This window comes from Notechis scutatus, chromosome 3 (genome assembly GCF_049901735.1).
Source record: "Notechis scutatus isolate UNSWTSFEM ecotype Mainland chromosome 3, rNotScu1.2, whole genome shotgun sequence".
Classification (NCBI taxonomy): domain Eukaryota; kingdom Metazoa; phylum Chordata; class Lepidosauria; order Squamata; family Elapidae; genus Notechis; species Notechis scutatus.
Window position 1 is genome coordinate 46,003,824 of NC_142011.1, and position 21,899 is coordinate 46,025,722.

Here is a 21,899-nt window from a genome sequence, read left to right on the forward strand (position 1 = left end):
TGCTGGCTAGGGTAGATGCAACCTAAAATCCAGCAATCTGTAGGTCACAGATTTTCTTATTTTATTTATGTCCCATCTTTACTATTTTTTATAAACATCAAGGCAGCAAACTTATCTAATATTCCCTCCTCCTATTTCCCCACAACGACAACCCTGTGACGTGAATTAAGCTGGAAGTGGAGCCTTCTTTGTCAACAGCATGCCACAATTTGGCGAAACACAATTATACTTCAAGCAGTTGACCACAAGAACTGTTACCTATTACTATTACCATAATAAACCCGGTAGAAGAATTTGGAGGGGATGGAGGGGAGGATGGTAGAACAAGCTAGCTACGATGTCCTGAAGGAATGCGACTTTATTGTTGCATTGAAATTTTTTTTATAACCTCCTTTTCGAAGTCTGAACCTTAACGCACCTCTCTAAACTTGTAGGGATCCTGAATAAAAACAAAAAGATGTCTCCCGTCCCCCACTGTGCAGCGGCAAATGGTACCGCCCGCCATTACTTCTCTTACCTCACTTTTTTTTCCCCAGCGGGAGGCGTAGCCTTCCCGTTGATTGACTGGGTAGTGTCCGACAACGGACTAAGAGTTGGGGGTGAGTGTCATATTCAGGGATTATTTATGTACCCTCAGAAAGGATAAAGCGAAGTTAAACTTGTAGTTTACCTTTTCACAGAGTAAATTCAGTGGTAGAAATAAAGGGAAAACAAAGTATCTTTAATGGTATTTAAATGTGGAACAACGCAGGCGCATGCGTGAAGAGAAAGGGGGAAAAAAAAAACCGGACCAGCCGATCAGTCTCTTGGATGTTTGCTTCCACCTTGAGCCGCAAGACCTCGTGGCGCAACGGTAGCGCGTCTGACTCCAGATCAGAAGGCTGCGTGTTCGAATCACGTCGGGGTCATGGTATCCCTTTCCAAAAAAGGGATTTGTTTTACCCTAAATACAGGCGGTATCACTTTTCCCGGTGCTCGTAGGTTCTCTCGGGTCGTTTGTGGATTGCAACAAGGGGAAGAACGCTAACACGTGGGAAGGACTGAAGTCAAGAAATACGTAATAAAGGTGTTGTTGGGGTCACCGGGAGGCGGCTCATTGTCCCGATAAAGCACGATGAATGTAATTGAAATAATGGAAAATAGAAGATCAAACGGGAAATCCTGGAAGGAAAAATAAACAAATAAGGTACAGTTGCCACTCTTCAAAAAGGAGGACAAAGGAGGCGAAATCTTAATAAAATAGAGCAGGAAAATGCACACGTTTACTGTTGAAGGCCGTTTATAAGTATTTTGAAAGATTACAGTAGTTTGGTGAATGATCTCCAGGAGCACAATGAAAAAAGCACTTTAACTTTAAATCTGTTGTGATTAGGGTTGTTCTGAAGAAAACTTTTAATAGTAAAACAGGTGGCAGAGTGGGAAGTGGGTAAGAAAATTAAATAACAATCTATCTGTTAATGGTTAATAAAATGAAACCCAATGACCCTGAGCAGTTTAAAGACTTCCCACATTAGAGGATGTAGGGATAGGTTGGGGAGCCAATAAATCCTTCAGTTGACACATAAACAAACCAGGGAAAACTGAGAATTAATCCCATGGTCTGCTGGCAATAGTCCAGCAATCAGGAGCGCCTTAATCTGACACCCCATTGCCCTGAGGATGCCCTCCAAAAAAGTGTTCATGCATCTTAAATAATCTTAAAGCAATATTGAATATAAAAGAAAAAAAATCAATAAATGCAGTGTATTCCACTGAAATGAAATATAAGTCTTGTTGGTTCTTAATAGTTTATGTGCATCTTTACAAAACTGTTTAGCAGTATTGGATATATATTGAATTAACACAGCTGAACATTTCTGTGGCTATTATGCATGGCAACATCTGACTTCTATATGACACTTAGAGCAGGGGTCCCCAACCGCCGGTCCGCGGACCGGTACCGGAACATGGAACAAGCCTTACCGGGCCGCTGGTTGCTGGGCGCCGCCATCTTTTTGGTAAAAAGCGCTTCCGGTGAGCTTTTCCGGGTAGAAAGCTCACGGAAGCGCTTCCTATCAAAAAGATGGCGCCGCGCGCGCCGTGAGCTTTCCGGGTAGAAAGCCATTTCTACCGAAAAGCTCACCGAGGCTGCAACGCCGCCATCTTTTGATGAAACAGCTTCGGTGGCGTCACCGAAGCGCCTTTCATAAAAAGATGGCGGCGCCCAGTTGATGCCGGTACCAGGCGCGGCGCCCAGCTAATGCCGGAACCGGGCCGCGGCCGAAAAGGTTGGGGATCCCTGACTTAGAGACTTATAGATTCCCATGTTAGGCTTCTGCTACAGTTGGAGTCAGATAAAAACACTGAAAATTATTTTTAAAATCAGTAAGCAAAAACAGTATTACATTTCAGATTAAATAATATTGTGAGTTTCCAACATTTCAATCAAAGTTCTCTAAAATTTCATCATAAAATCACAGTATAAAATTTTGGCACCACAATCTAAGGCGTGCAAGTTGGTGGTGTTGGCTTGTCAACTGATAACAGTGAATGTCCGTCTATCCCATGACTGTTTTTTACCACCTCCTCCCATAGATCACCAGTTTCTTGGGGAGGCGGGAATGAATGGAAGACTAAACTGAACTCAGAACATCTGACTTGCAAATGACAGGGGTGTCCCTTTCAAAGATGTGATTGATATACATGGGGATGTTTCAGAAAATGTTATGGGTAAGAAAGAAAAAGTGAGATGTGATTACCAATTTTGGTAGCAATGTGTCACATCCAACTGTCAGGTATATTATAGTTTCCATGTGTGATTCCTCCAGTGTAAATTGTGTACTGTATCTTTTCCTTTAGAATTTGGATTTTTTTTCCTGTTTTTAATTGCCAATGAAATATGCCACTTTATTTGATGTCTGTGTTTTTGTGAATGTTCACAGGGCTGACAAAATGAAATTCAACATAGAGAAAAGTAAAGTCCTACACTTAGGCAAGAAAAACCAAAAGTACACATATAGACTGGGTGAAGCCAGGCTCAATAGCAGTAACTGTGAGAGGGATCTTGGGAGTCCTAGTGGATAATCAATTAAATATGAGTCAGCAGTGTGCGGCAGCAGCCCAAAAAGCCAATGCAATCCTAGGTTGCATTAACAGAAGGATTGAATCAAGATCATGTAGTACTGTAATACTGCTCTATAAAGCCTTAGTAAGGCCACAGCTAGGATACTGCATCCAGTTTTGGTCACCACACTATAAAAAAGATGTTGAGACTCTAGAAAGAGTGCAGAGAAGAGCAACTAAAATGATTAAGGGCCTGGAGGCTAAAACATATGAAGAACGGTTACAAGAACTGGGCATGGCTAGTCGGATGGTGGAAATAATGGATAACAGCGTTAAAACACTTCTAATTGCAATTTATGCCCCGAAAGATAAATAAGAATTCTATAGAAAATTACATACGAAAATAATTGAATTGGACTATGTTAATATTTGTATGATGGGAGATTTTAATGGAATAATTAATGACTGGGATTATAAAACACAGAAAACAACAAAGAAAGTTAGAAAGATACTACCAAAATCCTTCCTTCGAATAATAGAAGAATTTAATTTAAAAGATTCATGGAGGGAGAGAAATGCGGAAAGTAAGCAATATACTTTTTATTCAAACAGGCATACATCCTGATCTAGAATAGATATGATATGGATGTCAGCAGAATTATTGACTAATGTACGACAGATTGAAATAGAAACAAGCACATGGGCAGATCATAATCCAGTATCAGTTATTTGGAAGGGATACAAGAGGAGATCTAGATGGACTCTAAATAATATGATACTGAAAGAAAAAGACTTTACACAGAAAATAGAGAAAGAACTTGTTTTCTTCTTCAAAGAAAATAGAAAAGAGGATACATCTTTACAGAATCTCTGGGACATGATGAAGGCCTACACAAGAGGCTTGATAATAGATTATACTAGGAGAAGAAACATAAAACAGAAAAAGACATTTGAGACATTAGAGGATGACTATAAAAGACTGGAAAAAAACTTATAGAAGTCCCCACAAAAAATAAAATGGATATAATTAAACATAAAATGGGACTAATGGAAAAAGAGGAATTAGCACAAAAAAATTAAAAGTGTGAAACAGAATTACTTTGAAGATACAAATAAACCAGGCAGATGGTTAGCTTATAAATTGAGAAAGGAAAGAGAAGCAAGAAGAATTAGCCAACTGATAAATAAAGAAGGACAGGTTTGTTATGGAAATGATGAGAAGAAAAAAATTATACAAGATTACTATGGAAAACTATACTTTCAAGAGAATATTCAAGAAAAAAATCAAGCAATGTCTTCAGAAAGCGAATTTACCTCAGATACCCAAAAATATTGAAACAATGTTAGAAGGAAGTATAACAATGATGGAACTAACAGAAGCCTTAAAAAAACAGAATACTGGAAAAGCTCCAGGTCCAAATGGGTTGCCAGCGGAATTCTATAAGACTTTTCAGGAAATATTGAATTTTCATCTTCTAGAAGTTATGAATGAAGTTATGTTAAAGAAAAGAATACCCAAAACATGGTCAGAAGCATACATTACACTTATACCGAAGGAAGGTACAGACCTGCAGCAAGTTAAAAATTATAGACCTATATCTTTATTGAACTCAGACTATAAAATCTTTGCTTCAATTTTGTCAGAAAGACTAAAAAGATACTTATATAATTTTATTCATACTGATCAAAATGGATTTCTGCCAAAGAGACAAATCAAAGACAATGTGAGAATCATTTTGGATACTCTGGAATATTATGAAGCACGTCCTGAGAAGCAAAAGGCCTTGATGTTTCTAGATGCTCAAAAAGCCTTTGACAATGTGAGTTGGCGATTTATTTTCCTGCAACTGATACAAATGGGCTTTGGTAAGAAATTTATCCAAGCCATTGAAACAATATATCATGAACAAACTGCAAAGGTGATGGTGAATGGAGAATTAACAGAATCCATAGATATAAGAAAAGGGACAAGGCAAGGCTGTGCATTATTGCCTCTGCTGTTTGTGTTAACATTGGAAGTGTTGAACAGGAATATCAGAGAAGAAAAAGAAATAAAAGGAATGAAAATTGCAAGCTTTTGGAGTATAAATTGCAAGCTTTTGCAGATGACCTGGTATTTATATTAGAAGACCCAATGGAAACAACACCCAAATTAATAGAAAAAATAGAAGAATATGGAAAAGTAGCAGGTTTGAGAATAAATAAAAACAAAACAAAGATATTAACAAAGAATATGTTAACAAGACAAAAGAAAGTGTTGGAAAAAACTTTAAAAATACAGGTCACGAACAAGGTTAAATACTTAGGGATTTATATTACACAAGGATGCGGTACCCTGAAGGAAGAAAACTATGTTAAACTCAAACAGCAGATTGCGACAGACTTGATGAAATGGGAAAAGTTGCAACTATCATTGATTGGGAGAATATCCACAATTAAGATGAATATATTGCCTAGAGTTTTATATTTATTCCAGAAGTTATTCCTATTCGATTAGGAAAGTAATTCCTATTCGATTAGGGAAAGAGTTTTTTGAAGATTTAAATAGAATTGTGTTGAAATATATTTGGCAGGGTAAAAAAGCAAGAATAAAATTAAATCTGTTACAAGATGCAAGAATAAGAGGAGGATTTGCTTTGCCCAGTTGGGAGCTGTATTACCAGGCGACAAGTTTGATGTGGGTAAAGGAATGGATAACGCTAAGGAACAGTAGATTATTGACTTTAGTAGGTCATGACTTGCTGCTGGGATGGCATGCCTTTTTCTGGTATAAGGGAACTAAAACACAGGTATTTTAGAAGACATATTCGTGAGGCACTGTTTTTGAGTTGGGAGAAGATTAAAAGACAATATTACTTAAAAATTCCAACATGGATATCAACTATTGAAGCTTTTTCTTATCCAATAATATATAAAAAGAAATAAACAGATATGGGGAGTTATTGAATGAAAAGAGTGAATTTAAATCTATGCAAACGTTGCAAGAACAAGGTGTAAAAATGAATTGGTTTTCTTATTTGCAAATACAATCTAGGTTTGATAAAGACTCCAAGGCAGAAGGTATTTATGATAAGTTGACTTAGATAAAATTTTGATGGGTATTGATGAAAAGGTAATTAAAAAACTTTATGGACATCTATTAGAATTTAAATTGGAGGAGGAACAAGTTAAACGATGATTGTTTGGGGGGGAAATTTTGGATATGGGATTGATTTGGAAAAATGGCAAAAATTGTGGTCTCAAAATTATAAAATGACAATTCAACTGCATATAAAAAAAAATTGTATAATTTGTATAAGATGTTTTACAGGTGGCACCTACCCCCGACAAGACTTGTGAGAATGTTTAAGAATAAATCGGATAAATGCTGGAAATGTCATCAGATAGCTGGTTCATATTACCATATGTGGTGGACATGTTCAGATGCAAAGAAATATTGGACTAAAATCCACACATGGTTGGAAAAAATGATAAAACAACATATAGACTTTAAACCAGAGATCTTTTTATTGGGAGTCATACCAGACATATACAATAAAGAACTGAAATATTTGATTGTAAATGTTTTAACAGTGGCTAGAATTGTATTTGCGAAGAACTGGAAAAATGACAAAATACCTATGCAGGAGGAAGTTATCAAAAAAATTATGGACTGTGCTGAAATGAGTAAACTGACATTTGAAATTAGATAACAAGAAGATAAGCAATTTTATATGATACGGGATTTGTTTTATCAATGGTTGGATAAAAAGGCATGGTAATATAATAGACTAGATAATTTTGTGATAGAAATCTAATAGATTGATATAAAACATAATATAGATATATATAACCACTGGTTGAAAGTATAACATAAATTTTAAGATAAAACTTGGAACATCTCATATAAAACGATGGAATAAATAGTTTGGTCATGGATGATTAATAAGTGATAAATAAACATATACAATGTGAAGACTGATATAAATTGTGAGAAAATGACTACAAAAGTATAGCACAAAAGATACATAACCAACTGACACATTGTATGTATATAAAATGGAAGAGGATTTTATGTTTTTATGTTTTTGTATGTGCATGTTTGTGTTTAAAAATAAACTTTATTTAAAAAAAAAAGAAGAGACTGAACAGCCACTTATCAGAAATGCTTGAGTAGGGGTTGGACTAGATGACCTACAAGGCCCTTCCAACTCTCTTATTCTAAGTCATTCTGATCAACATTGTAATACTGTAGTGTTAATTTGATAATACTAATACATCATTTTGAAATCATTTCAAAATTTACAGGAATCCAGGTGCATTAGTTAAGTAATATGTGTTTATTAAATACAAGAGCAATTAATGAATATTTTTTTCAAAGCATTGAAAGAAAACAAATTCTTAACCAGCATTATGCTTTCTTTCATAGGCCCACTATTTGGAGACATGGAGAATGTTACTGTAGATGTGCTTATAAAAAACAAGGAACGAGACACAGAAGGAGGACAAAGTGTGAAAGAAGAAGTTGATATTAAAAGTCTGACTGACACTGAACTATGGAAGCAGCTTTGCTCATATGGAGTTAACCCTGGGCCAATATTACGTATGTATCAGATGCATGATGATCTTGGGAGATATAAAAGAAAGCTGACTCACTACTTACTACTCACTACTATAACAAAGAGTTGGTATTTCTACTAGCATTTCCCCACCATTACCACCGCTGCTTAACTTGCAGGAAATGGTTCTTTAAACACATCCAGCTTTGAGGAAAGCTCATTTTGATAAGGGAATGGAAATGCATCTGCTTGGCTATTCCTACTTTTTTGTGACTATATGACACAACAGCAGAAGCAGAATGTGTTTATACTTTAATTTACATTCAGGTATATATTCTGTCTTATCTTGTGGGCTCTGGCTATGCTTCTGCATTCTTCGCTTCAAATTTTTCAAATCATGAATGTTGTTTAATGTACTCTTAGTTAAAAAATAAGGACTTTTAGGTCCAAACTAGGCATTCTGAAATGTTAAGCATTTACTAAATTCCCTAGATTTGTAATATGGTAGTACTTTTTCTGGTCTTCAATCAGAAGGATTCTGTTCTTCCACTAATATTTTTCAGCATTTTTATGATGAATGTTTTAACTGAAGGGTAGAATGAATCCTTATTGAGTTTCCACATGACATTACACAGGAAACACTTCAAAGAGAGGAGTACAATTCAAAATGGATATAGAAGTAGCAAAAAGAGATTGTTTCTCATTTTTTGTATTGTTTCTGAATTTAGGTAAAAACAAATTGCATAATTGCAGGATGAGAGGCACCTGGATTAGTGGAGATAGATGTGAATAGCATTTCAAAGTTGACATTAGCTTTTGACAGGCCTTTTATAAGGGTATTATAGATAAATTGGATTCAGTCAATACATGTCATCAGATATAGTGAGATCAGTCCAGTGGATATTTGAAGTTGATGGTTATTTAGCCTACAGAAGAGACAACCAAGGTGGGAACATGGTAGTATTCTTCAAGTATTTGAAGAATGCTTAACACAGCAGGTATACTATAATGCTGGACTTGGCACACAGAGATTCAGGTTCAAATTCCCAGTCAGTCATGTAATAACACAGTAGGCAGTTTTAAAATAGGCATTCTCTTTCATCTCAACTTACCTCATAGGATTGTAGGAATAAAATATGGCCTCACATATAAACTGCCTTGAGCTCCCAGAGAAGAAAGTGATGTATAAGTGTGAGACACCCTCTATGATTATCAAATGCTTTGAATATTTAAAATTTGCATTCAGTTATATAATATAAAATAGATTTTAAAAAAATCAAAGCAAAGAATCCGGTTGGTCTATTTGTTTTAGCTTCCACAAGAACTGTTTATGAAAACAAGCTTCAGCAATTGATGACGCAATGCCCAGGAGCAGCAGCTGGAGAGAAGAGCCGAAAGGTGGATTGTGAAAGGGAAAATGTTGGAGCAAATGGTAATGCCTAATGATCATTCGTTGAACGGAATGTTGCTCACTCTGTGTATGAATATAATGATTACTTAGTCTTTGCTACTATCAACAGATAAAATTAACATTAATTGGCTTTATTCATGTCTAGAGTAAGGTAATTTAAGGCCCATTGATTTCAGAGAATATAGCGAGTGAATTATTTTGTACAACAAACAATTTATGTCTGATGCATAAAGTAGCATGCTTATTGACATTGCTTTGTTCACATCCAAGAAACTTTTTTATTAGAACAAAATAAAAAACAAATCACCATGCGAAACCCTATAATCTTATATTTCAGCTGGAAGCTCTTTTCATAGAAATGCATGGTCCAGTTGCTGGGCAGAATTAATCATACAGATAATATTTGAACAAACGTTAGGAGACTGTCCAATTCTCACGGTGTCTGGAGTAGTCTATTTCATGAAATGTCAAAATTAATGGCTTTCTTTCACATATAACTATGAATAATGATCCAAATTTATGCAAATGAATCCTAGCTAATATTAATCAGTTTTAAATATAATGACAAATAAACAAAGCTGCTTCTGAAATAGGTAATGGGAGAATTGCTCAAAAGATCTTATTCTACCCTAGTACCACCTGCAGAAGTCGTTCTTCAGAACAGCAACTTCAGAGTATCAGCAGAACGTGCCTGTAGTTCTGATAATGTAAGTTATACCAGTCATGGAAATCTTGTGTCTATAGATAAATGCAAGCAATTACAGGGGAATATAAACCGTTGTACTTTGTGTCAGACTCCTGACAAGTGAAGCAATTACTTCATTCACATAATTAGAAAGTATTTCAGTGGATTCTGTTAATGCATTAGGGCCTCAGGAGAACTGGAGCAAAATAGACTATAGTATTCAGGTATTAAAGAATGAGCCAATTTTATAAGATAAAAATGCATCTCAGAAGGAATTATTACTGGAAAAGTGGAAAAACTCCATATATATTAAAGAAATTAGAAAAAAACAAGCAAAACTATCTTCCACTGTATCATTTTATGCTCTGTTTAAGAAATGCTAATCATGTCTGTTAAATGTTGATAGATCCACAGTCTTCTCAGTATCTTGTTTCAGTCCCAACAGACCTTTTGCTTTTTCCTTTTGATTCTAGCTCCAGGTTCAGTGGTTTTGCAAACTCATCCCCAGACGATATTCATAGTACAGTACCATTTCCAGACAACTTAATGGTTTAACTGGTCCCTGAGGATTTCTATATAAGTCCTCTCAAGTTTGTGATGTTATTGATTAATAAGGAGATATTCTTTCAGGAGTATTCCAAATAGTTCATGAGGTGAAAAAATGCTTTGCTTTCAAGTTCGTAAATTCTTTTCCTCTTTCTCTTCTTCCTCCACCTCCATTCTTGGGGCTCACCAGGAGTGGGATTCAGTTTTTTTAACAACCGGTTCTGTGGGCATGGCCTAGTTGGTGGGCATGGCTTGGTGGTCATGTGACTGGGTGGGTGTGGCCAGCTCAACATCACATGTCAAGGGGCACTTCTCCTCTCCTGGCCTCTCATGACAGTGGGGATGCAGCAACGGTCATAAGAGTGAAAAATGGTCATAAGTCACTTTTTTCAGTGCCATTGTAACTTTGAATGGTCACTAAATGAACTGTTGTAAGCCAAGGATTACCTATACAAAAATATTCTTTGCTTGCAAAAAGCTGCCCTAAATACCAATCATTAGATTAAAAATACCTGCAAGCCAGAGTTACAAATCAGGCAGGGTGCCAGAGCACCTTGAGGAATTAAAATAGTTAAAATGCAATAACTATCAGCGGCCAACTCTTGCTCATAAAGTGAAACCCTTTAGCAGAGAGGTCATTTAAGCTCTCCAGAAAGAGCACACCCAGGAGAAGCAATCCTTAGATCCATTTGTACCACTTAAAGATACCAGCTGGTCTCACTCATCTCACAAGATATCCTAAGGAAATCATCCAGATTTAAAGAAAGGTCACATGCCCCCACAAAGGCAGTAAAAAAAATCAGTGCCAAGCTTGCATCCTGCCTCTTGGAAGTATACCCCAAAAGGACAGTGCCAGCAGTGAGGAAAACCCCCTCCCCAGATAGAAAAAGAAACCATGAGGCAGGAAAAAATTCAAACACAATACAAATAATTAAATTACAACAGTAGCTGTTGAATTACAACAGTATTGTTTGTTGAAGCTGAATAGGGAAAATTATCCCATCAATAAACACAGAATTAACCTTCACCAAAAGCCAGTTTTAGACCAAAACTCAGAAAGAGTATGTAAACTCACGTTTGAATGTCAATCCTTCTATAGCTAGTCAAGAAGCCTTGCTGAATGTCACTCATCTTGGTTCCCTGTAACTAAAAGCTTTGCTTCATTATTCAATTATTTCTTCAAAGTGCTGGTTGTCCAGGGAAGTATTTCCTCCCAACAGCAGTGTAAAAATCTTAAACCAACCCTTCCCCTTTAAGAAAGCCTCAGAAACTCCGGAGACAGGAAGTCTAGGAGTTCTGGCAAGAATGTAATAAGGGTGGAAAAAAACAAAAGGAGATTGCTTCTAACTACCGGTTCTCCGAACTGCTTAGAAAGTTAACAAGCGGTTCTATAGAACCGGACAGAACCGGTAGAATCCCACCCCTGGGGCTCACTTTCCAATCAAATGACCACAGTTTGAGTGGGTTGCATCAGACCACACTGAGGATACAGTACTGAGCTGCCTTAGTTTAAATTGTAACAATTGCTCCAACACACGAGACCTCTAGATAGACCAGTGTTTCTCAACCTTGGTGAATTTAAGTTATGTGGATTTCAACTCCCAGAATTCCCTAGTCGGTAATGGGAATAATCTGGGAATTGAAGTCCACATATCTTAGTTGCCAAGATTTAAAAACACCGCTCTACAGCAGTACTGTAGCGTTTTGGAAACTACTGTGATGTCTGCTTGTTGACTTGGTCTACCTCGAAGGGATGACAGCATTCCAACTGATCAACAAATGAGCTGGATTGTGGGAATATTATTTTGGTCTTTCTGTTTCCCTAGCCAATTGTGAGAAAGACACTTTAACTCTCTTCTTTCCCCGTGGATCCTTTCCACAGATCCTTTGCACTTCTCCTTTCCATCTACAATTGCTACAGCTCGCACAGAATGCAACTGCAGCTCTGGCATAAACTGCACTGGTTGCCAGTCTAGGTCGAATTCAAGGTGTTGGTTATGACCTTTAAAACCCTTTATAGTATGAGTACAGGTTATCTCAGGAACTGTCTCACTTCAATGGGATTGGATCTCTCATTCTGGTAGAAGGAGTGTACTGTGGACCCCATTGGTCTAGGAACTCCAGCTGGCAGGGTCCAGGAGAAGGGGCTTTTCTGCTTGACTCCCACCCTCTAGAACAGGGGTAGGGAAACTTGGCTCTTTTATCACTTATGGACTTCAACTCCCAGAATTCCTGAGTGAGCCATAAAAGGTTCCCCATGCCTGGCCTCCTGGTTTTTCAGTTGTGTGGGAAATCAATTTTTGACTTGAATGGGACTATTTAATATATGTCCTACATTTGTATATTAAACAGTCCCATTCAAGTCAAAAATTGATTTCCCCACAACTGCAAAACCAGTAGGCCAGGGATAGGGAAACTTTTATGGCTCACTCAGGAATTCTGGGAGTTGAAGTCCATAAGTGATAAAAGAGCCAAGTTTCCCTACCCCGCTCTAGAACATCGTTCCCTTCAAGCTGAGGTCCATCCCCACCTGCTTGACTTTCTGTAAGAGCTTCAAGATGTGGCTCTGCCAACTGGCCTGGAGCCTTAATGGGGAGGTCTTCAATGGGTTAAATAGAAGATTTCATCTCTACCCCATAGTATTCTGCTTTTTTGCATTTATTTATTGGATTTTTATCCAGCGTTATTATTTTAACTTATTTAATTTCTGCTTATTTAATGTCTAGTGTTTTTATGATGTTTGTAAACCGCCCAGAATCTCTTGACAACAGGATGTGAGGAATATAAATTAAAGAAATAAATCCCAGTTTTCTCAAGATTAAAAAATACATGAAGACTTTTTGCTAAGGAAACGGAGGCTTCATTCTTATCCATCCAGCAGGAAGAACCTGAATGTTTGTGCACATAATTTCTAATTCAACAATTAGCTCTGCATGTGATCTTTAGCACCAAAATATTGTTTTGTTCTTGCTATTAACTGGCAAATAAATTCCTTCTTAACAATGATAGGGATCACTTCAGGAGAATAACCTGCCCCAGAGAATCATCTATCTTGAGCATTGAATGGTAGCTGTCTGATTTCATGTTTTCAGCCATTACATTACACCTATCAGAATCCAGACCAATGCAGGCTTTGGGAAAAGTGTTGAGCTTTAACAATTTATTCTTGTGACTTCAGCCCATATCAAATGTGTTAGCGCACAAGAGTCCAAACTGTATCCCCCTAGAGGCCATAAAAAAGAAGTTATTTATCTGTAATGGATGCTTTTCAAGTGAACGTTGTAGATCACTTTTTAAAGCCCTTCCTTTATAGCGAATACAGAGAAATGTTTCATCTTCCAAGAATTACTCCTATGTCTAAATAAGTGGGGAATGAGGGAGGCAGAGCATGGTCCATCTCTCAAAATGTGCTCTTAAGACATCCTCCTTTGGGGTTGTAGCACTAAATATACTTTTTGAATTGTGTGGGTAAGCATAGAACCCTTGTGTGTGACTGTATTAGTTAAAATTACTAGTTAAACACATGATTTTTATAGCCTGCTGACATTTAAAAACTTGTACTGTCCCATCACCATACACCTTATACAAGTCTTACCTTTTGCAACCTCAGTTATGCTTTCTCTTCTACCTTAGAAAGAACCTTTAGATGAAATAACAGAACGCCAGAAGAAACTCTTGTCTCCTGATTCTGAGCACAGTTTAGCCAAAATAGTAGCAGAAGTAAGTACTGTAACTGCTTGTTCAGGTTCCCAAAGATGTAATGTGTCTTCTGATACATACCTTACCATCTGTGCCATTTTTTCCAAAAACTGAGAAGCTAGTGTATTTGAAAGAAACTGCCACTCTCAAGTAGAATTTTATTTCCAGTAGTGCCAAAAGAAACCAAGTTGACTCCGAATGAATTTTGGGATGAGAGAAAGTGGGTGGCTTGGTACTTTATTTGGAAGATATCAAACTAACAGAAAACAATCAAACAAAAATGAGCTGGCCCTATCTAGAATGGCAGTGATTTTGTGAGATGGTCCATAATATGCACTCAAAATCCCAGAAAGTGCCTCGGCAGTGCTTCAAAGTCAAAGATAAAAAGTCTTTTTGGCGAGTATAGGGCATTTACATTGTACTTGTTGGCAACCACTTAAAGCAGCAAGGGGCTTTCCTAGGTAGCACAGTTGCCTTCTACAGCAGTGGCAGCGGTGGCAGCATGATCCCAGGAAAATATGTATATGTTTGATTTAAAGCCTTGCTGGCAGGTCCTGTGTGAGTGCCTTTGCATCTGCTAAAGCCCCTTTGTTTCCTTCAAATTGAAAAGTCAAATGGCCCTAGTGTTTTTTAAAGCAGGTAAATTTTAATTTGACATGCAGTTGTATTCCCAATATTTCTGAAATTTGATCAGAGACCATGGAAGTACCCTATAGATATGTTTCTTCATTACTAACAACTTGTCCATTAACAGCTCCAAGAGATATTACCAGAAGGTAAAATGGCATCACATCGGTCACAAGGATTAAGGAAGAAAGTTGGCAATAGCCCTGAGATGAGCAAACAAAAGGTACCTTTTGAACACTCTGAAACACAAACTGTTTTTATTAAACATATAATTTGTTAAGGTAGAATTTTGGAACAAAACATAAAAGAAATTATTATTTAGGAATAGCACATAGCTCTAAACAGGTCAAATTATATGTTTCTCTTGGAAATGGCCCAGTTGCTAGAACTTTCTTTGAACTCAACTAGACCAAAACTAAAAAAAATCCTACATCAGCAGGAATGTAACATTCAGATCAAAAGAAGTTAAGGGTACTACTTATCTGATTTATTCACACTTGTCTTGGCATATGATAGCCAATTGTAGCTCCCTGAAATTGAACATTTTGGACAAAAAGAACTGCCATTGAGGAGGCATCATTAAAGTACTTCTTTTTTGAATTACATATAATCTGGGCTACTTTCAGATGGGAGGTTCACTATTCTTTTTCCATCTGAAGCATCCTTAGAGTACTGTCCAGGCTTGCAGTGCAGTAGAAGATATTCTGGATTGGGGGGGAGGAAGCCAACCGGGTTCCCAAAGAGCAAACACAGACAAAGGCAGCAGCCCCCACCTTTTAAGGTTTAATAATGAATTCTGTTCTGAAGGCTGCTTTCCATTAATTAGCTCCGACAAGAAAAAGCCTTGCTAAGTTGTTTGTCAAGGCTGCCAAAAACCCAGAGATAAGAACTAATTTACAAAATTCTTTAAACACAAACTAAGATATCCATCCACCAGTTGAATTTAAGAGCTTCTTTGCTTTCTGCAAAGAACGCTTTTTCAAACCTGGCTTTTATCCTCTTCAGGGAGGGGCCATTACCTTGCAGCCTTACTCCCGAGTTTGCCTGTGCTGCTGTAATTGTTCTTTCCTCCGAGTAATCCTTTGTGCACATGCACTTGGCACAGGCTCCTCCGGAACCTCCTCGTCACTGCTGCCAACCTCCACAATCTCTGAAGGCAGCAGTCCACTCCCTGATGGTCCTGGCCCCTCATCAGAGTCATTGCTCTCCTCAGCCATCTGCACCTCCTGCCAGCTAACCACAACAGAATGACTGCATCTTTTTTCCATTCCCACTCTTCAGAAACACACTATATTGCAATAAGCTGCTTAGATCCAGGTCTATACACCAGTCTTGACAGTGTTTATTTTCCAACTGCCTTTTTCTTTTTCATCACTACTCAAAATATTTTCATACACTTTACCATAAAGATGAGTCTTACAAAGTGCTCTAAAGGTGCTTCAAAACAGAAGGCTCCTAATGGTACTTGTTAAGAAGCTTCTCCATCTCACTTGTGGGGAAAACTATAGAAATGTGGAGAAAACAAAAGACGATTACAAATAGAAGATCACAATACCTACAAACAATTTTCACAAGACAGAGAAACCAGGGATGGGATGCAACTGGTTCTGTGACCGCACACGCATGCAGCATTCAATAAACACCAATTTGAACCTCCAGCTCACCTTCTAGCCTTCCCTGATAAGTAGAACAGCTGAGGCATGGTAATCCATTTTGCCACATGAATCAGCTGAGCTGCAAAAGAAGGAAGTGTAAGACAGGATAGCGCAGGGGCAGGTAGGTGGGCCAACTTACCGTCGTTCATGAGGGTTCACTAAAATGGGTCCGAACCTGCAGCAGCCCACCACTAAGAGAAACCATGTGCTAAGAACTTCTGGAAGCCCTCTTAAACCCTAAACTCTTTTTTTAAGCTTACAGGAATGACATAGCTGAGAAAACTTTACAAACCATTCAAACTATTTATGGGTCCCTGATTTTCCTCTATGTTAAACCCATTTATTGTATTGAACTCCTTTCTTCAACAAGGAATTAATAATATTCTAGATGCCTTAAATGTGTTTAAAACAGAGTAAGCCACAGGGAGCTAACCTTTTTAGTTATTCTCTAACATCACTTTAAGTGCTTCATTGTTTTTCCCCCCTGACCTCTTTCTTCTTATAAAAGAGGATAAAAATAGTAACATTGCTGAAGGCTTTATTGGCACAAGAGACTTTAGATCATAAGGAATAAGGATGGCTTTCTTTGAAAAGCATTTTCACTTGAAGAAAGCTTTAAAATATGAGATAAAAGTAATCCTTCTTAATGTAGCTGATAATTTCTGAAATATTAGGCAGAAATGTTTTTAATACATTTTTCTCTATTGGCTTTTGTAACCATGGATAATGATAAAAGATAAAACCCTGGATGATTAATTCCAACCCACTCCCTCCAAAAAGTGAAACACTGTGGTTGTATCTAAAGACTTTTGTTCTTTTTATGGTTTCCTTTTTCTGTCAGGGAGAAATATGTGGCATGCTTAGTTTATAGTGTTAATATAACATCCTTTAGAGCAGGGGTCCCAACCGCCGGTCCGGACCGTACCGGGCCGCGGAACAAGCCTTACCGGGCCGCTGGTTGCTGGCGCCGCCATCTTTTTGGTAAAAAGCAATTTTTCCAAAAAGATGGCGGCGCCAGCGCTGGTGAGCTTTTCCGGTAGAAAGCCATTTCACCGAAAAAGCTCACCAAGCGCTGGCGCCGCTTTTTTGAAAAAATCACTCCGTGACGCCACCGGAAGTGATTTTTCGTAAAAAAGATGGCGGCGCCAGCTGACGCCGAACCGGGCCGCGCCCAGCTGACGCCGGAACCGGGCCGGCGTCGAAAAGGTTGGGGATCCCTGCTTTAGAGGATATATTCTTCAAGATTTTTGATGTCTTTCTAGGAGAGTATTTTTGTGGGTTGTTGCAGATTCATACTAAATTGGTTGAAAAGTTTGTACACACAATGACGAATCCGCAGACAGTCAATTCTGTAACTACATTGAGTTAGATCCCAAAGCAGAACAACTCTTATCATGCTGGCTGGGGAATTCTGGGAGTTGAAGTCCAGGCATCATGCCAAGGTTGAAAAGATAAACAATAGCAGCTCTTCTAGTAATTTTCTTTCATCAGCCACCAAGGTATTCTAGGCAATCTCTTTGAGGCCTTCATTTCATTGTTTATTTTCTTTTCATGCCTGAGGGCTGCAGTTGGTGTTCATCAGGATTGGCATTTCTATTATGTTATTTGAGGGTAGACAAGTATGTATTTCAAAGCTCAAGCTAGAATTTGGAAAGCTTAGTGAGACGAAATACACTGCCCAAAAAAATAAAGGGAACACAAAAATAAGACATCCTAGATCTGAATGAATGAAATATTCTTATTAAATACTTTGTTCATTACTGACAACAAAATCACACAAAAATTATCAATGGAAATCAAATTTAGCAACCCATGGAGGTCTGGATTTGGAGTTACACTCAAAATTAAAGTGGAAAAAAACACTACAGGCTGATCCAACTTTGATGTAATGTCCTTAAAACAAGTCAACAAGGCTCAGTAGTGTGTGTGTGGCCTCCGTGCCTGTATGACCTCCCTACAACGCCTGGGCATGCTCCTGATGAGGTGGCGGATGGTCTCCTGAGGGATCTCATCCCACACCTGGACTAAAGCATCCCACAACTCCTGGACAGTCTGTGGTGCAACGTGGCATTGGTGGATGGAGCGAGACATGATGTCCCAGATGTGCTCAATTGGATTCAGGTCTGGGGAACGGGTGGGCCAGTCCATAGCATCAATGCCTTTGTCTTGCAAGGAACTGCTGACACACTCCAGCCACATGAGGTCTAGCATTGTCGTGCATTAGGAGGAACCCAAGGCCAACCGCACCAGCATATGGTCTCACAAGGGGTCTGAGGATCTCATCTTGGTACCGAATGGCAGTCAGGCTACCTCTGGCGAGCACATGGAGGGCTGTGTGGCCCCCTAAAGAGATGCCACCCCACACCATTACTGACCCACTGCCAAACCAGTCATGCTGGAGGATGTTGCAGGCAGCAGAACATTCTCCATGGCATCTCCAGACCCCGTCATGTCTGTCACATGTGCTGAGTGTGAACCTGCTTTCATCTGTGAAGAGCACAGGGTGCCAGTGGCAAATTTGCCAATCTTAGTGTTCTCTGGCAAATGCCAAACGTCCTGCATGGTGTTGGGCTGTAAGCACAACCCCCACCCATGAACGTTGGGCCCTCATACCATCCTCATGGAGTCTGTTTCTGACCGTTTGAGCAGCCACATGCACATTTGTGGCCCGCTGGAGGTCATTTTGCAGGGCTTTGGCAGTGTTCCTCCTATCCCTCCTTGCACAAAGGCAGAGGTAGCGGTCCTGATGCTGGGTTGTTGCCCTCCTACGGCCTCCTCCATGTCTCCTGATGTACTGGCCTGTCTCCTGGTAGGCCTCCATGCTCTGGACACCACGCTGACAGACACAGCAAACCTTCTTGCCACAGCTCGCATTGATGTGCCATCCTGGATGAGCTGCACTACCTGAGCTACTTGTGTGGGTTGTAGACTCCGTCTCATGCTACCACTAGAGTGAAAGCACCGCCAGCATTCAAAAGTGACCAAACCATCAGCCAGAAAGCATAAGAACTGAGAAATGGTCTGTGGTCACCACCTGCAGAACCACTCCTTTATTGGGGATGTCTTGCTAACTGCCTATGCTTTCCACCTGTTGTCTATTCCATTTGCACAACAGCATGTGAAATTGATTGTCAATCAGTGTTGCTACCTAAGTGGACAGTTTGATTTCACAGAAGTGTGATTGACTTGGAGTTACATTGTGTTGTTTAAGTGTTCCCTTTATTTTTTTGAGCAGTGTAGTATACTGAGAGCAAGGTACTCAAGAGCAGGAAGAAAAACATGCATCCAGTAATGAGACAAGATTTAGCTCTGAATCTACATCTAAGGACAAACATTAGATAGTGAGCAAGAGATAGGTCCTTGCTTAAGATGAAAGCAATATATTTCCTCCTAGGGAGCAATATCAGATTTGAAAACTATAGTGAATACGTCAGTTGGAATAAAGGGTGTTAATCAAGAACTGCATTTTATTAACTGGATATATATTTTGCCTTATCCCTGGCAGCTAAGGAACTTTCCTTTCATTCATCTCACAATAATAATCCACTTTGGTAAGTTGGACACTGGTAGGGATTCATCCAAAGTCAATGAATAAGCCCTGTTGTAAATGAGTCTTCCCAATGATGGTCTAGTATTGCCACAGTCTTGGTACTGGGCTTCAAATCATTTTTAGAATATATATTTATTGCCTGTAATAGTGTGGTTGATCCATGTAAGAATATCCTGGCTATGGATTTTATTGTATGGTTTTTATAGTTGTTTATGTTTTGATTGTTCTCAAATTGTGTTGAAGGAATTGTCAGCTCCCTCAAAGAAGAAAGTTCCTCTAGTTTACAAGAAAAAGAATGTGCATTTCATGTTTTTATAGTCCCATCAATTCATAAATCCATCATTCTTTTTCAGAAAAGTGATAAACTGCACATTGATTATGGTCATCCCGATGCAAACACCGTAGGAACTAGGTAAAGTTTTTGAGAATTATCTTATCAGTGGAGAAAGCCCAAGAAGTTCTTCAATGCCTTTCCAAGTGTCCTCAGCCATAATGAAGAAAAACTGGTGCTTATTAGGCAATCCCTCCCAACAAACTATTTTACTGAAACAAAACATGATTTCCACAGAAATCAGCTGTAGTTAGTTGCTCTGAAAAGTTGAACATATTAAAAACAATTTGTCTAGTTGGTGATTACAAGCTTCCATATGAATTAAAAGAGAGTGTTAAGAAAAGCTTCAAGGAGTGAATTTATAATACTTTACACTAAAAGTGAATAAGATAGTGGGAATGACTTTCCAATGAGAAAAAGGCAAATGTAGCTATCGGACAGTTGAGATATTCAATGCTTCAGCAATTAGCTTAACAAAGCAATTGCTAGAAAAAAGGCCATAAATGCTGTTAAAAATAGGACCAAAAACTGTCACTTTGCATGATTTTTTTTCTTTTGTTGTATAGGAGTTCCTGTCACTAACTTGTACCTGTTATATACAAGCCTCATTAAAATTCTGCAGCTCCAGTTTCTTTGTATTATGTGCTGTTATGTTAATTTTCAACCCATTGTGAATTACTGAAATATTAGTTATTTGTATTCTTTCATAAACATGTTCTGATTTGCAACAGCCGAAGTTCTCTAATATGCCTGTTTTCCAAGTTAGGCAAATACTGACCTAGTCAGACACTACATATCTCAAATAGAAAAATATTAGCATTTTTTCCTTTTGGATTTTAGAAGTATAATCAGCTAATATACTGCCTTTTGTGTTTGTAGTTCTCGAAGAAGAACATTAAGAGAGACTCCTCCTCCTTCACTTAAGAAATGTCCTGAAAACAAACCACAGAAAACATGTGAAAAACCAGCTGAAGTACTTATGCCAATGCAGATAAAGATTGCTGTGTTTTGTGTCTGTGTTTTCCTTCTCTTTGCGTATGTAGCTATGGAAACCAGTCCATTCACAACCTTCTTTAGCAGAAAATGAGTGCGACCCTTCTTGAGAGTTGGGTGGAAGACCAAGGAAGGCAATTTGGTTAGTTGTTTAGGAACAAGTGATTTCAGTAGCTCATTAAACAGCAATTGGGATAATCCAGTTTGTGTGTGTGTGTGTGTATTTTAAAGCATTTTTAAAAAATGTTTCTTTAAACTATAAAATGGGGCAGCATTTGATTCTTTACTATTCCTGTCTTAACTGCATAATTTGCAGGGAGATTCTTAATTAGTTTTATGAAAGCATTTCATCTGGTATTTTGTCCCTATTTTAATTTAGAAAGTGAACTGCAGAAATTAAAGAAGACATGCTGAGGTTCTTCTAAGCCCGTGATGGCGAACCTATGGCACATGTGCCACAGGTGGCATGCAGAACCATTTGTGCCGGCACGCGAACCGCAGGCAGACTTACTTCATTGCGCATGCGAGTGCCTCACAACTGATTTTCGTCTGGTTTGAGGCCTTTTTTGGCTTTCCAGAGGCTTGAAAAAAGCCTCTGCAGGCCGAATAGGCCCATTTCGTCACTTCCTGTAATACTGGAAGTGACGAAATGGGCCTATTCGTCCTGCAGAGGCTTTTTTCAAGTCTCTAGAAGGCTGAAAAAGGCCTCAAACTAGACGAAAATCAGCTGTGAGGCACATTGCAGGTGGGGGGGGGACTGCGCATGCATGCGCAAGGGGCAGGGGGCACACATTGCCTTCTGGGTGCTGGCACATGAGCGCC

General features: G+C 38.5%; 1 protein-coding gene and 1 non-coding gene across 3 annotated transcripts; both read left to right on the plus strand.

Annotated features, from left to right (window-relative positions):
• Window positions 1-550: 550 nt before the first annotated feature.
• Window positions 551-21,279, plus strand: LEMD1 (LEM domain containing 1). Of its 2 annotated transcripts, none has more exons than XM_026676839.2 (8): window positions 551-599; window positions 7,451-7,624; window positions 8,893-9,012; window positions 9,625-9,698; window positions 13,856-13,942; window positions 14,676-14,771; window positions 20,107-20,165; window positions 20,964-21,279. In XM_026676839.2, the coding sequence occupies exons 2-8, from the start codon at window positions 7,468-7,470 to the stop codon at window positions 21,169-21,171; spliced, it is 801 nt and encodes a 266-aa protein (XP_026532624.1). In that variant the 5' UTR covers window positions 551-599; window positions 7,451-7,467; the 3' UTR covers window positions 21,172-21,279. The 2 variants fall into 2 exon arrangements, with proteins under 2 accessions (XP_026532624.1, XP_026532620.1); XM_026676835.2 differs by lacking the exon at window positions 551-599 and adding an exon at window positions 1,061-1,186.
• TRNAW-CCA (transfer RNA tryptophan (anticodon CCA)) lies at window positions 837-908 on the plus strand. The gene has a single exon. It is a non-coding gene; the product is annotated as a tRNA-Trp (tRNA).
• Window positions 21,280-21,899: the final 620 nt, after the last annotated feature.